Source organism: Heptranchias perlo, chromosome 28, assembly GCF_035084215.1.
Source record: "Heptranchias perlo isolate sHepPer1 chromosome 28, sHepPer1.hap1, whole genome shotgun sequence".
Lineage (NCBI taxonomy): Eukaryota > Metazoa > Chordata > Chondrichthyes > Hexanchiformes > Hexanchidae > Heptranchias > Heptranchias perlo.
The window spans coordinates 30,988,397-31,001,540 of NC_090352.1; the positions used below are offsets into that span (position 1 = coordinate 30,988,397).

Consider the following 13,144-nt stretch of genomic DNA (forward strand, 5'->3'; position numbering starts at 1 on the left):
TTACATTATTCCATCTCCCTCATATTGAGGGCTCTAGGCTAGTGGCCCTTTTTAAAATTGTTGTTCAGGCTACACGAGGGAAGGTAATTTAGCTCAAATTGTGAAACCCCCAGCACTTTTGCCAAGACAACCGTATCTGGTGATTTTTTAATCCTTTTCCCTCAGGGTCTCCTCCCTACCCACCTCCCCTCCCATTCCTGGATTCGTTTACATGGAGCAGGCACCTGTCCGCGCCTAGTGGCATCCGCAAGCAATGCAACAAAAAAAAAGAGGAAGCGGCAACCAATCTGTGATTGCAAAGTGAAAATCTCCCCTTCTCTGGAAAGCGAGAGAGAGAGAGAGAGACGGGAGAGAGAGAGTAGTAGAGACAACACTTCTTCGCTGACAGCTAGCACTCTGCCCAGTAGCTCGTCGTCGGGACTTGCCGTTCGGGATTAATCCGACGGGGGAAAAAAAACCTGCCGAAGATAATTTATATATATATAGATATATTTTTTAAAAACTCATCAGTATCTACGTGGACAGATCCAAGTGCCTGATGTTACATTCTTTTATAAACTGATCTCACTAGTGAGTTGGACTTTTTTTTTCTGATGTGAAGATTTTTTAGGGAAAAAGAAAACCAAAAAAAAAAATCTCAGTTGTCTTCCAGATGCATTCGCTGTTGGATCGGAAAAAGAAAGAAGCGGGTGCGGAGCTGGGCTTCGTGGACATGCCGGCGGGCAACCTCCTGCCCCAAGCCCAGAGGATGTGGACGTGCGTGGGCTGCCTCTGGGTGCTCCTCTCCTCCTGCCTGGTGGCCGTCTGCAGCTTCAGCTTCATCTCGCCCGCCTGGATCGTCAAAGAGAAGAGTAAAGACTCGGTCAGCTTCGGGCTGCTCTGGCACTGCTCCGAGACCGTCTACAACTGTTACACTTTCGGCGGGCTCGGCAGCTTCGCCGACATCCCCTCGGGTTCCTGGCAGGTAAAAATCGGACCGTGTTTTTTTTCTCTTAATGTCTTGTCTGAGGCGGAGGGGGAGACAAAAAAGTTACATTCACAAGCTGCAATAAATGTGTCACTTGGTTGCACTCAACCAGTTTGGAGAATCAAACTGTCCTGTTGAAAACACTCCCCACACAGATTACTTCTAAATCCCAAAAGAGAGAAAAAAAGAAATAAATCTGATCTCTTTTTAAAAAGATTATTAATATTTAATAACAACCCAAAGATTTAGTCCAGGTAATTGGTGGCGGTTCTAATATATGAAATAATTGAATGGCCAAAGGTAAACCCAAGTGATTATGTGGTTTATATATATCGCGTTTGATTTGAATCTGGTTTCCCCATTTTGATAGCTCCTTATAAGTGTTAGTTTAGTGTCGGCTTTACGAGTGATTTATGTCACTATGATTGGGAAAACGTTAAAGAGGGGAAAACAACTTCAAATATCTCCAGTGGCTAATTAAAAGGTCGAGTTCCTCTCGACAATATCCAGTGCCAAACCCCCTTCCCCAATCCCGGGTCTAGACACATTTTCAAGCTCCCAGCTTCGGCGTTGCTGACCTAGATTCGCAAGATTAAAAGTGGCGATCGTTTTGTTTTGATGGGGACTTTGCTGCCCTACATCTCCCTTCAAATTCTCCACCCCCGACGATTTATCTGTGTTGACTTTAAAGTTGCCCGCTCTTTGATTTTCATGTAATGTGCCAGTGACGTGCAGCAGTTACACCTTGTGCTCGAATTCAAGTGGGACATATTTCTCGGTATAGTCACAAGCCAGCGGTTTAGTGAGAATTGGCATTGTTCCTGCAATTAATACAATCATAATATATTGGGTATTGCCTTCGGAGACAGTCGATCAGCTTTGGTTGCGTTCTTATATGCATCAGTTCCCTGAACAACATTTCTAAACAAACAAATAGAATTGAGTGGGTCTCACAAGCTGACAGCTCTCTTCTGTCTGCACTTGAGCATTGAATGTGCCTGCGCCGTAATTTAATCAAAACCAGCAGGAGGCGCAGTCGTTCGCCCTGATCTTTCACCAGTCACAATACTGCAACACGAGTGCTCCCTGCTTCATTTACCCAATTCAACTGAATGACCAGTAGTATAGGATTTCGTGAGCTTACGAAGAATTTTTTTTCACATCGTTACACAAATAGAATTTACTATATTCATCCCCAGAACTGTTTCTTTCAGACTTTGTTTCGCAAAAGCACTTAACTTCAGGATTTTTATTTATATATATATATACACAATTGATCCTTGACTGTAAGCACAGGGGTTTGTCAAGGAGTTTTGCCCATGAGTCAGGATTGTACTTGGAACACAATTTCCATAAGTTGTAGATAAAAATAGCCAGTATTTTTTGTGCCAGGAGACCTTGTCGACATTTAGCAATCCATTACAAACAAGAAAACAGATAGACAACACTTACATATGAACATACGAATTAAGAGCAGGAGTAGGCCATTCGGCCCCTCAAGCCTGCTCTGCCATTTGATAAGATCATGGTTGATCTGATTGTGACCTCAACCCTACTTTCCCGTCTACCTACTATAACCTTTGACTCCCTTGTTAATCAGGAATCTATCTAACTTAGCCTTAAAAATATTCAGTGACCCGGCCTCCACCGCTCTCCGGGGAAGGGAGTTCGACAAACTCACGACCCTCTGAGAGAAAAAATTTCTCCTCATCTCCGTCTTAAATGGGAGACCCCTTATTTTTAAACTGTGGCCCCTAGTTCTAACCTCTCCCACAAGGGGAAACATCCTCTCAGCATCTACCCCTTCTAGTCCCCTCAGGATCTTATATGTTTCAATAAGATCACCTCTCATTCTTCTAAACTCCAGTGTATACAGGCCCAACTTGTCCAACCTTTCCTCATAAGATAACCCCCTCATCCCAGGAATCAGTCGAGTGAAGCTTCTCTGAACCGCCTCCAAAGCAATTATGCCCTTTCTTAAATAAGGAGACCAAAACTGCACACAGTATTCTAGATGTGGTCTTACCAATGCCCTGTACAACTGTAGCAAAACATCTCTACTTTTATATTCCATTCCCCTTGCAATAAATGACAACTTTCCATTTGCCTTCCTAATCACTTGCTGTACCTGCATACTAACTTTTTGTGTTTCATGTACTAGGACACCCAGATCCCTCTGTATCTCAGAGTTCTGCAATCTCTCTCCATTTAAATAATATACTGCTTTTCTATTCCTCCTGCCAAAGTGGGCAAGTTCACATTTTCCCACATTATACTCCATCTGCCAAATTTTTGCCAACTCACTTAACCTATCTATAATCCCTTTGCAGACTCCTTATGTCCTCTTCACAACTTACTTTCCTACCTACCTTTGTGTCATCAGCAAAATTAGCAACCGTACATTTGGTCCCTTCATCCAAGTCATTGATATAGATTGTAAATAGTTGAGGCCCCAGCACTGATCCACTCGTTACATCTTGCCAACCTGAAAATGACCCATTTATGCCTACTCTCTGTTTCCTGTTAGCTAACCAATCCTTTATCCATGCTAATATGTTACCCTCTACATCATGAGCTCTTATTTTGTGTAGTAGCCTTTGATGTGGCACCCTGTCAAAAGCCTTCTGAAAATCCAAGTACAGCACATCCACAGGATTCCCTTTATCCACGTTGCTTGTTACTTCCTCAAAGAACTCTAATAAAGGGGTACCGTCTTCATCAAAAAACTGGCAGACCTCTTGTTTGTATACAAACATATAGCACAGTGATGTGCATTGTGTCGAAACACATCATCATGTCACTTGCATGTGTGAAAATGATGTACAGTTCTTCTGGCTCATCAACCATTCACAAACAAAATAAAAGGGTTTGGCAAATATTTTTGCAGGGAGATATGAGTTCCTTTAACCAAAACGTGACTGGACTTATAACGTTATGCTGTTGTTTCTAAATAAAAGTTGGCAGTAGATTAATCATAGCTTGTGTGCTGAGCATTAAAAATTGGGTAATTTAGGAGTATTTTGTGCTTGGACCAGGTCTGTGTATTTAAGTGTTACACATAGATGAGGAATGATATACAGTTGGATTGAATGAGATGTGGTTTTAGTGTATTGGCTTTTCTGTATTTTGTTCAGGTTTATGGTTATCAGGGGCTGACAGCACTTGTTAGAATGACAGGTGTAAGTTATCTGCCTGTACAATCTGTTTATCTGCCTGTTCGACCACTTGTCTGTCTATTGATTCAGTCAGTTACATTAACCCTTTGGAGGACCACAGTGACATCTTTGGACTAAAATGCAATATGTAATATAGTAAATACCACATAAGATGGCATGATAGGATGGAATTGGGATAATTATTCCCCCCTCCTACACTGACTATACAGGGAATGAGAAAAGACTTTAAGGTGGCAGTGGTAGTTGTTACAATCAATCTGACTATCACTGGACCAAGAATAGGAATTGGAAAAAAAATTGGCTGTGGTTCTTGATTTTTTGATCACATTGAGTTCTGCTGGAAGTATGAATGTGTTGATATTAGTTACGTGCAGGATTGGGCTTGGCTATGATGGTCCCCGTTGTGGAATAGCCTATCAACAATCTCTGTCCAGGTTTGCACATGAAGAATGGCCAGTGCTGCCAATGGAAGTGTACCCTTAAATTGCCTTAAGGAAATGAGGGGTATGGGGAGAGAAAAAATAACAATTTTTCAAAACTAGGATATAAAATATCTTGTGATAGTAATTACTGATGTGATATTGTTATGTTTTACCTGTACGACAGCACAATAAACAAAACATTTTCTAATGTTCTGGAATTTTGCTTTAAATGATTCAACTTCAGATATGACAGAAAATCACTTATTCTAAGCAGGCTTTGTTGGGTTTGATATACAAACAACACAAGAGATCACAGAGCTCAATTCATTCATATTTGCTTTTTTATTTTTGAAATATTATACATTCTTGCTCCCCTCCCCTCTTATGCTGGATACACAACTGTGTTATTATAAGCGAACATGTTACATTGTAAGTTAATAAATTTTCTCTGCAAATCTCTGGCAGTGGGGCCCAAAACTTTCACTTTTCCATTTGATTCCTCCCTCTCTGTTTGGAGTGTTGCCACGAGTGAACTTTCAGGATTATCTGACTCTTCCTTTAGATTTCCGGCTTTCCTGTGTTTCATCTCCTAACCTTATTGTCCTATGGGCCTCTGGCAGGGCATATCGTGCATTAGCCCTTATGTGTGTTAGTTCAGGCATATCAAGGCTATTTTTCTGACATTGTATTCTCAGCAGGAAGCCTCACTGACAAGAGAGCATATCGTAAATTCTAGCTTGCATAAAGAAAGAAAGAACTTGCATTTTTAAAGCATCTTTCATGTCGCCAGGATGTCCCAAAATGCCTCACAGCCAATGAATTACTTTTAAAGTGTAGTCAATATGGTTATGTGGGCAAATGTAGCAGACAATTTGCATATAGCAGTGTCCGCAAACAGTAATGAGGTAATGACCAATTATTCTGTTTTGGTGTGTTGGTTGAAGGAGGAATGTTGGCTGGGACACCAGGAGAACGTCTCTGCTGTCCTTCAAATATTGCCATGGGATCTTTTACATCCACCTGAACAGGCAGATGGGCCTTTAGTTTAACTTCTCATTTGAAAGATGGCACTTCCAATAATGTAGCACTCCTTCAGTACTGCACTGAAGTGTCAGACTAGATTATGTGCTCAAGTCATGGAAGGGGCTTAACCTTTGATCCTCTGACTCAGAGGTGAGAGTAGAACCACTGAGCCAAACTGACACTAGATTGGAATCTATCCAGGACAGTGGGTTGAGGCCTTTATATTGAAGTAGTTGATCTTGTATCCATGATCCTATTTGCTTTGCTGCAACAAAGATGTTTGGGAAGAAGATGAGCGGCTCACCTCATATACAGGGACTTGTTTTTGTCATATAGTGAAATTTAGTTTTTTGAGTTCGTATTTTAATCCTCTGGATACCTTAGAAGTATTGTATGGTCAAGGCCACTAAATTAATAATCATGACAAACAGTTGCAGTGGCAAGGAGCATCCTTGCCTTGTACCTTTATAGAGATTGCCAATGGTGGAGAATAAGGTGTGCAAGTAAATTGGGCAGATTCACTAAGTGAATACCAGGCTGAATCCCCTTACCTCCAGGACTGACCAGAGGAAGGTGTAATCAATTGGATAGTGGTGAAGGCTAGAATACTACAGCCTGGTCTTTAGTTGCTTCCAAGCCTTTCTTCATAGAGGTCCACGATACCCACTCCACACCCTCGATAAGCTCTCATATAAATGGATACAAGAGAGTCCCCAGTTGATACGCACCACCTGAATACAATTAACACTAATTAATATAAATCATATGGATACAATTAACAAAAGGGCTGCTTAATTCTGTAAATGCCTTTCCAGCATTGAGTGAGAGTATGAGAGTGGGCACAGCCACTCCAATATGTTTAATGGCAAATCTCAAGGTGTTGGACTTTGTTTCCAGGGTGTCTTCCACAGATAAATTCTGTTTAGTTATTATCAACCAGTATTGGTCCCAGTCAGTGAGACACAGTGCTGGTAATTGGTCAGGATTTTATGTCATACTTCAATAGGAAGAATTGACTGCTAACATCTCACCAGGTGCTTGAATAAGAATGCCCATTTGAGCAAGTTTTTCTGGAATTCTTCTGGAGACCCACAAAGTCCTTGAACTTTACCCATTTCCATTATTTTGATGGCTGCCTTTATTTCCCACAGATAAACTGTGGGGTATCCACTAGCACATCCCTACCCCAGTGACCTAGCTGGGACTGGGAGGTTGTCTAAGTACAATTCTTATCTCTGCATTGAATATTACTAGTTTGAATGGTAAAGGGCTCTGATTAGCTTGGACCAATGGAGTGACATTCGGCAAGCAACCAGGACAACTATCTCTTCAAGTGCAGTGCCCCCTCCCCCCGACCCCTGCGCCCCACCACTGAGTGGGGAGAAGAGCACCTCTGAAACAAAACAAATGGCCCAATCAACAAAAAATGCATGTGAGATTGTAAGAGTACTATACATCTGATCATTTCACTCTCATTGTTTACGAGATGGACAATATCCTGCAGTGTCCACCAGTAGCGGAAGCTTCTAGCGAGCCAGTAGACACTGCATGATCTCACTCTAAGGTCACACGGGCACATAAGTGGTGGTTGCCAAACTCTTGGTTAATTGAAACTTGATTCATTCTTATTAGAGGACGGGGAGCCTTGCTGTGGAATTGACTCATTTAGCTTGCTGCTATTTCAGGGCTGAAGTCATGAGCTTATTTATCCCCATCCTCATAATAATTGCACTTCTGTAATGCATTATCCTCTCTGTATTAATGATTAAGAAGACTTAGCTCCCTTCAACCCTGAGTCAGGTCTCGTGTCACAAATAATGTCTGCCTTTCCTTTTATTTCTCTTCCGCGATCTTTTGTGCCACTTGTGCCTTTTTGTTTTGATTAATTTGCCCAGCAGCATCTGCCTAACAAGACTTCTGAGAACCCGCTATCTGTGAGCAAAACTGCTAGCCAAATGGTGATGAAGGGGAGGAACTGTGTTTTTCCAATTAGGAATGTGTTCACTCCCCTGTGCCTTGTCCTGGGCATCATTTGGCACAAGTATAATTACAGGGTAACTGGGTGCTATCGGGCATATAGGTATGGAACCTATTTTCACTCCCAGATGTTTGGTATCCATGAGTGGGGAATAGAAAATGTCCTGTGCAAATTTGAATAAAAGGTGAACTACAATGATCTCAGGACCCAGGGTCAATTATTTGCCAAACTGGATGAGACAGAAGGGTCTTTGTCTCCCAAATATTACACCCATGCTCAAAAAAGTGGAGTAGGATAAACCTGGTAACCACAGGCCAATCTGTCTAACGTCAGTGGTGGGAAAACTACTAGAGACCATTGTCAAGGACAAAATTAATTCTCACTTGGAGAAGCATGGGTTAATACGGGACAGCCAGCACAGATTTGTTAAAGGCAAATCGTGTCTGAATAACCTGATTGAGTTCTTTGATGAAGTAACAGAGAGGGTTGATGCAGGTAGTGTAGTAGATGTTGTATACATGGACTTTCACAAGGCACTTGATAAAGTACCACGTAACAGACTTATTCGGAAAGTAGATGCACATGGCATTAAAGGGACTGTGGTAACTTGGGTACATAATTGGCTAAGGGATAGGAGGCAGAGAATAGTGGTGAATTAATGTTTTTCTGACTGGAGAGAAGTATGCAGTGGGGTTCCCCAAGGGTTGGTATTAGGACCATTGCTTTTCTTGTTATGTATAAATGACCTGGACCTGGGTATAGGGATTACAATTTCGAAGTTTGCGGATGATACAAAACTTGGCAACGTAGTAAATAGTGAGGAGGATAGTAGCAGACTTCAGGAGGACAGACAGTCTGGTGAAATGGGCAGACACATGATCGATGCAATTTAATCCGGATAAGTGTGAAATGATGCACTTTGGGAGGAACAACATGGAGAGGCAGTATAATCCAAATGGTACAGTTTTGAGGGGGGTGCAAGAGCAGAGGGATCTGTGGGTGCATATTCACAAATCTTTGAAAGTGGCAGGGCAAGTTGATAAGGTGGTTAAGAAAGTGTATGGGATACTTAGCTTTGTAAATAGGGGCATTGAATACAAAAACAAGGAAGTCACTCTAAACCTTTACAAATCACTAGTTAGACCTCAGCTGGAGTATTGTGTACAATTCTGGGCACCACACTTTAGGAAGGATGTCAAGGCCTTGGAGAGGATACAGAGGAGCTTCGACAGGACGATACCAGGGATGAGAGACTTCAGTTGCATGGAGAGATTGGAGAAGCTGGGATTGTTCTCCTTAGAGAAGGTTAAGGGGAGACCTAATGGAGGGATTCAAAATTATGAGGGGTTTTGACAGAGCAAGTAGGGAGAAACTGTTTCCTCTAGCAAGTAGGTCAGTAACCAGAGGTCATAGATTTAAAATAATTGGCAAAAGAACTAGAGGAGAAATTAGGAGAAATTTTTTCACACAGAGGGCTGTTAAGATCTGGAACGCACGACCTGAAAGGGTGGTGGAATCAGATTCCAAATTTCAAAAGGCAACTGGACATGGACTTGAAGAGGACTAATTTGCAGGGTTATGGGGGAAAAGCTGGGGACGAAATTGGACAGCTCTTTCAAAGAGCCGGCACAGGCACAATGGGCTGAATGGTTTCCTTCTGTGCTGTAAGATTCTATGATTCTAAGTACCGTGTCCAAATGAAGGCCACAGTTGACCATATACTTAAGGACACAAATGGGGAGGAGGGGCATGTGATACTTTATGTGAACATAAAGAAATCAGAATTTAGGACACAAGAAAGTTTTCCTTGGGAAATTAAATAGGATATAAGATCTGTTGTTTGGACACTGCTAGGTACACGGTACAAATATTGTACAGTGCTTGAATTAGTGAAATGATTTCCAGCTGGTAGGTATAGTTCTGAATAGATGTCTCTGTTAAATGGTTTTTATAATTATGAGTGAGTGACAGGCCAACTGTAGGAAAGAAAAATGAAATAATATGCAAGTTTTTATATTCAATTTTTAACTTGAGTTATGTGTTTAGATCTTTTTATCAGTGCTCTCCCTTTTATTGCCCACCACCCTCTCCTGAAGATGCTGACTCGTGTTGGGGTACAATCCCTTGGGCGCTGATCAGCCTCTGGTAGCTCATCCACATCACCATTCTTTATGATTGAGGCCAAACACCAAGTGCTGGCAAGCAGTTTTACTGTGGGAGTGGCATCACTGCCAAGCCCAGTCCAGACTTCATGTGCCCTACATACGTAGCAGGTGTCAATGGATGGCAATCAGGAACAGTAACCCGGCTAATTTTCCCTTCCTTAGTATAGTGGCATGGAGACCATTTGTAGCTTCCCTAAGGCTCTTCCCCACACCCCCATCTGAGATCAGGAGAGACCAGGAATTGTTCTTGAGACCTGCTGGATTGTATGACTTAGGTACAGCCTGACTTTACCAACTGAACCATTCAAGTTGGGCCATTAGCACAATGGGAGCATTGCTGCTTTATTCTGACATCACTGATGTGAAAGGACTATATCATCCTTTCTTCCATTGCTTTGAGACCAGACCACTGTTTAAAAGCACTGTTTTACTGAATTACTGAATCTTCGACAGCACCTCCCAAACCCGCGACCTCTACCACCTAGAAGGACAAGGGCAGCAGGCGCATGGGAACAACACCACCTGGACGTTCCCCTCCAAGTCACACACCATCCTGACTTGGAAATATATCGCCGTTGCTTTATCGTCGCTGGGTCAAAATCCTGGAACTCCCTTCCTAACAGCACTATGGGAGAACCTTCACCACACGGACTGCAGCGGTTCAAGAAGGCGGTTCATCACCACCTTCTCAAGGGCAATTAGGGATGGGCAATAAATGCTGGCTTTGCCAGCGACACCCACATCCCATGAATTAATAAAAACAAAATTAAACTGCTGTCTAAAATCTCAGAGCTGTGATTTATTTATTTAGACAAAGTTGTTAACAAAAAATTTTAGCCTTTCATCGTGCTCCATGCCAGATGCTGGGAGATCAGTCAGAACATCAGATTAACCTTTTGTATATTCAATGCATTAACAGTATATACCTGTGTAATTGTGTGCCTGTAAACAGTAACGGTCAAGGCACAACCACTCAATAGGTAAATAGTTATAATAGCAACTAAAGAGCTCAAGCAACACTTGAGTAAATATAAAATCAGTCTCGAAAAGATCCATCCTTGATTATTAATAGCCCAAAAGACCCAGCGAAACAAGGAAAGTGCTGACAACACTGAATCCACTCCAGAATGGCAAAGGTACATTGCTGTCAGCCTGCTGTGATTTGTAGTAAATACTTAATCCTAATGATGTGCACTGTCTTTTAATCCATATGACAAACCATTCATCAAGGAAAACCTTTGCCAGAATATTTGATTGACCTTGTAAGATTTCTCAAACCACAAGTACTGTCCAAAATACCACTGATTCCTTGTAAAGTAAGGATGTATGCAGGTGTACCTTAGAATGGACTATACTCATATCATGTCATTCTCCGTTATCATTTCTGATCTAATTAACCATTCTGAAAACAGGTTAGGTTTTTAAGTGAGTGAGTTATTTTTCATTGTTTAACAATGTGTCCAAAGGTGTTATTAACAAAGCTGGATTAGTTGATCTGATACTACCAGTTGTAGAGTATTTCCTTCTGTCTGATGTTATCAGTTCTAAAGTACTTCTGTCTGATATTACCAGTTGTAGAGTACTTCTGATACTGCCAGTTCCAGGGTACGTCCTTCTGACTGATACTAGCAGTTCTAGAGTACTTCCATTAGTCTGATACTGCCAGATCCAGAGTACTTCCTTCTGTCTGATACTACCAGTTCCAGAGTGTTTCCTTCCATCTGATACCACCAGTACCAGCGTACCTCCACCGGTCTGATTCTACTTGTTCTGGATTACTTCAATTGGTCTGATTCTACTGGTTCTAGAGTACTTCCATCATTCAGATTCTGCTGGTTCTAGAGTACTTCCATCAGTCTGATTCTACCAATTCCAAAGTACTTCCACCAGTCTGATTCTACCAATTCCAAAGTACTTCCATCGCTCTGACACCACCTGTTCTAGAGTACTTCCATCAGTTTGATACTACCAGTTCTGGAGTACTTCCATCGGTCTGATTCTACCGGTTTTAGAGTACTTCCATTGGTCTGATTCTGTCAGTTCTAGAGTATTTCCATCAGTCTGATTCTACCAGTTCTAGAGTACTTCCATCGGTCTGATAGTACCAAGATTAGAGATCCCACTATTGCAGAAGTTCCTGGCTTAAGAAAATCACTATAACCAGTACCCAGGAAAACAACAATAGGAAATCCCTCAGCTAACAACATCTTCTTATTTCAACAACTCATGGGTCTCTTACACAACTCTTTGTTGAAAAAAATCAAAATCCTGCCTCTACAACTTACATTTTATAACTGTCGCCTGATGGTTCAGTTGGTAAGTGCTACTGCCCAATGTGGAACTGAGCCTTATAGAGTAAGCTGATCTTGACTGAGGTGGCAATAGGGCCAGTAGACTAGGGCCCTTGGCTGGGAAGGGGGAAACCAGCTACAATTCTCATTTTCATTCACTGTGCAATGACTCCTGCTGAAAAATGTGCAACATGTGGATGGTGGATGAGGGTAGGGTCGAGCTCGATTGTGATCCTACCCCCCTCCATGGTTGAATAGCTTGCCAACAGTCACTGTCAAGACTTATGCACGGAATTGGAGGGTTTTCTGGCTCATAGATGACTATACCTCAGCACGAATGAATGCCTTTGGGAGAGGAGGGGAGAATATTGATTAGGTCGGAAATTTTTGTGGGCAAAAGTGTGATGACTCCCCTTTTTATGGATGGCTTGTTCCACTGAATGATGTTATAAATTGAGATGGAGATTCAACCCAGTCCATTGTTAAGAGGGAGAGAAAGTTTAACTTTATAATAATATGGAAGCTATTCAATACTGGAAGTATTATTGGATTCTAATTATAATATTAATTTTGAATCCATCACCTGTCAGAATTTGAGGTTTGCAATGTGTACCTTTACTCGTGGATTTTGCCTTAATCATCACATCTTACAGTGAAACTATTTTACCTTTTTATTTCGCTGATCCCCTCTAATCGTGATCTGCCTCTTTCTGATACCTTAAATGTTATTGTTTCTTCATTACTAATGTATGATGAAAAGGGTTCGTGCTGTAACATCGCGAGTGAAGGTTTCTTTTTGTTCCTTTTAGGAAGTTAATGGTAAAAATCCTTTGGACTGTCAATGTGACTTAGTCGGTAGCATTCTCACCTTTGAATCAAATGGTTGTGGTTTCAAGCCCCACTCCATCACCTGAGTCCTTGGGAGGTAATTTTGACTTTGGGCGATGGTCAAAATGGGCGAAGTCAACGGAAATGAAAATCAGAAGCGATGTATAACCGGCAGCTGATCCAATATCGTCTGTTTTGCACGAGCATCCAAGTTAAAATTACCTTCCGTAATCTGGCTTGACTTTACTGTATAGTAGCGAGGGAGTGCTGCATTGTTGGGGATGCTGCCCTTTG

At 41.8% G+C, this 13,144-nt stretch overlaps 1 protein-coding gene across 1 annotated transcript in view; it reads left to right on the forward strand.

Annotated features, from left to right (window-relative positions):
• The first annotated feature begins 341 nt into the window (after nt 1-341).
• LOC137345007 (LHFPL tetraspan subfamily member 7 protein) overlaps nt 342-13,144 on the forward strand; it is a 221,340-nt gene continuing 208,537 nt past the window's right edge. The window contains exon 1 of the mRNA XM_068008340.1: nt 342-964. Coding sequence (XP_067864441.1) covers nt 653-964 — 312 coding nt within the window. The 5' untranslated portion in view covers nt 342-652. The remainder of the gene's footprint in view (nt 965-13,144) is intronic.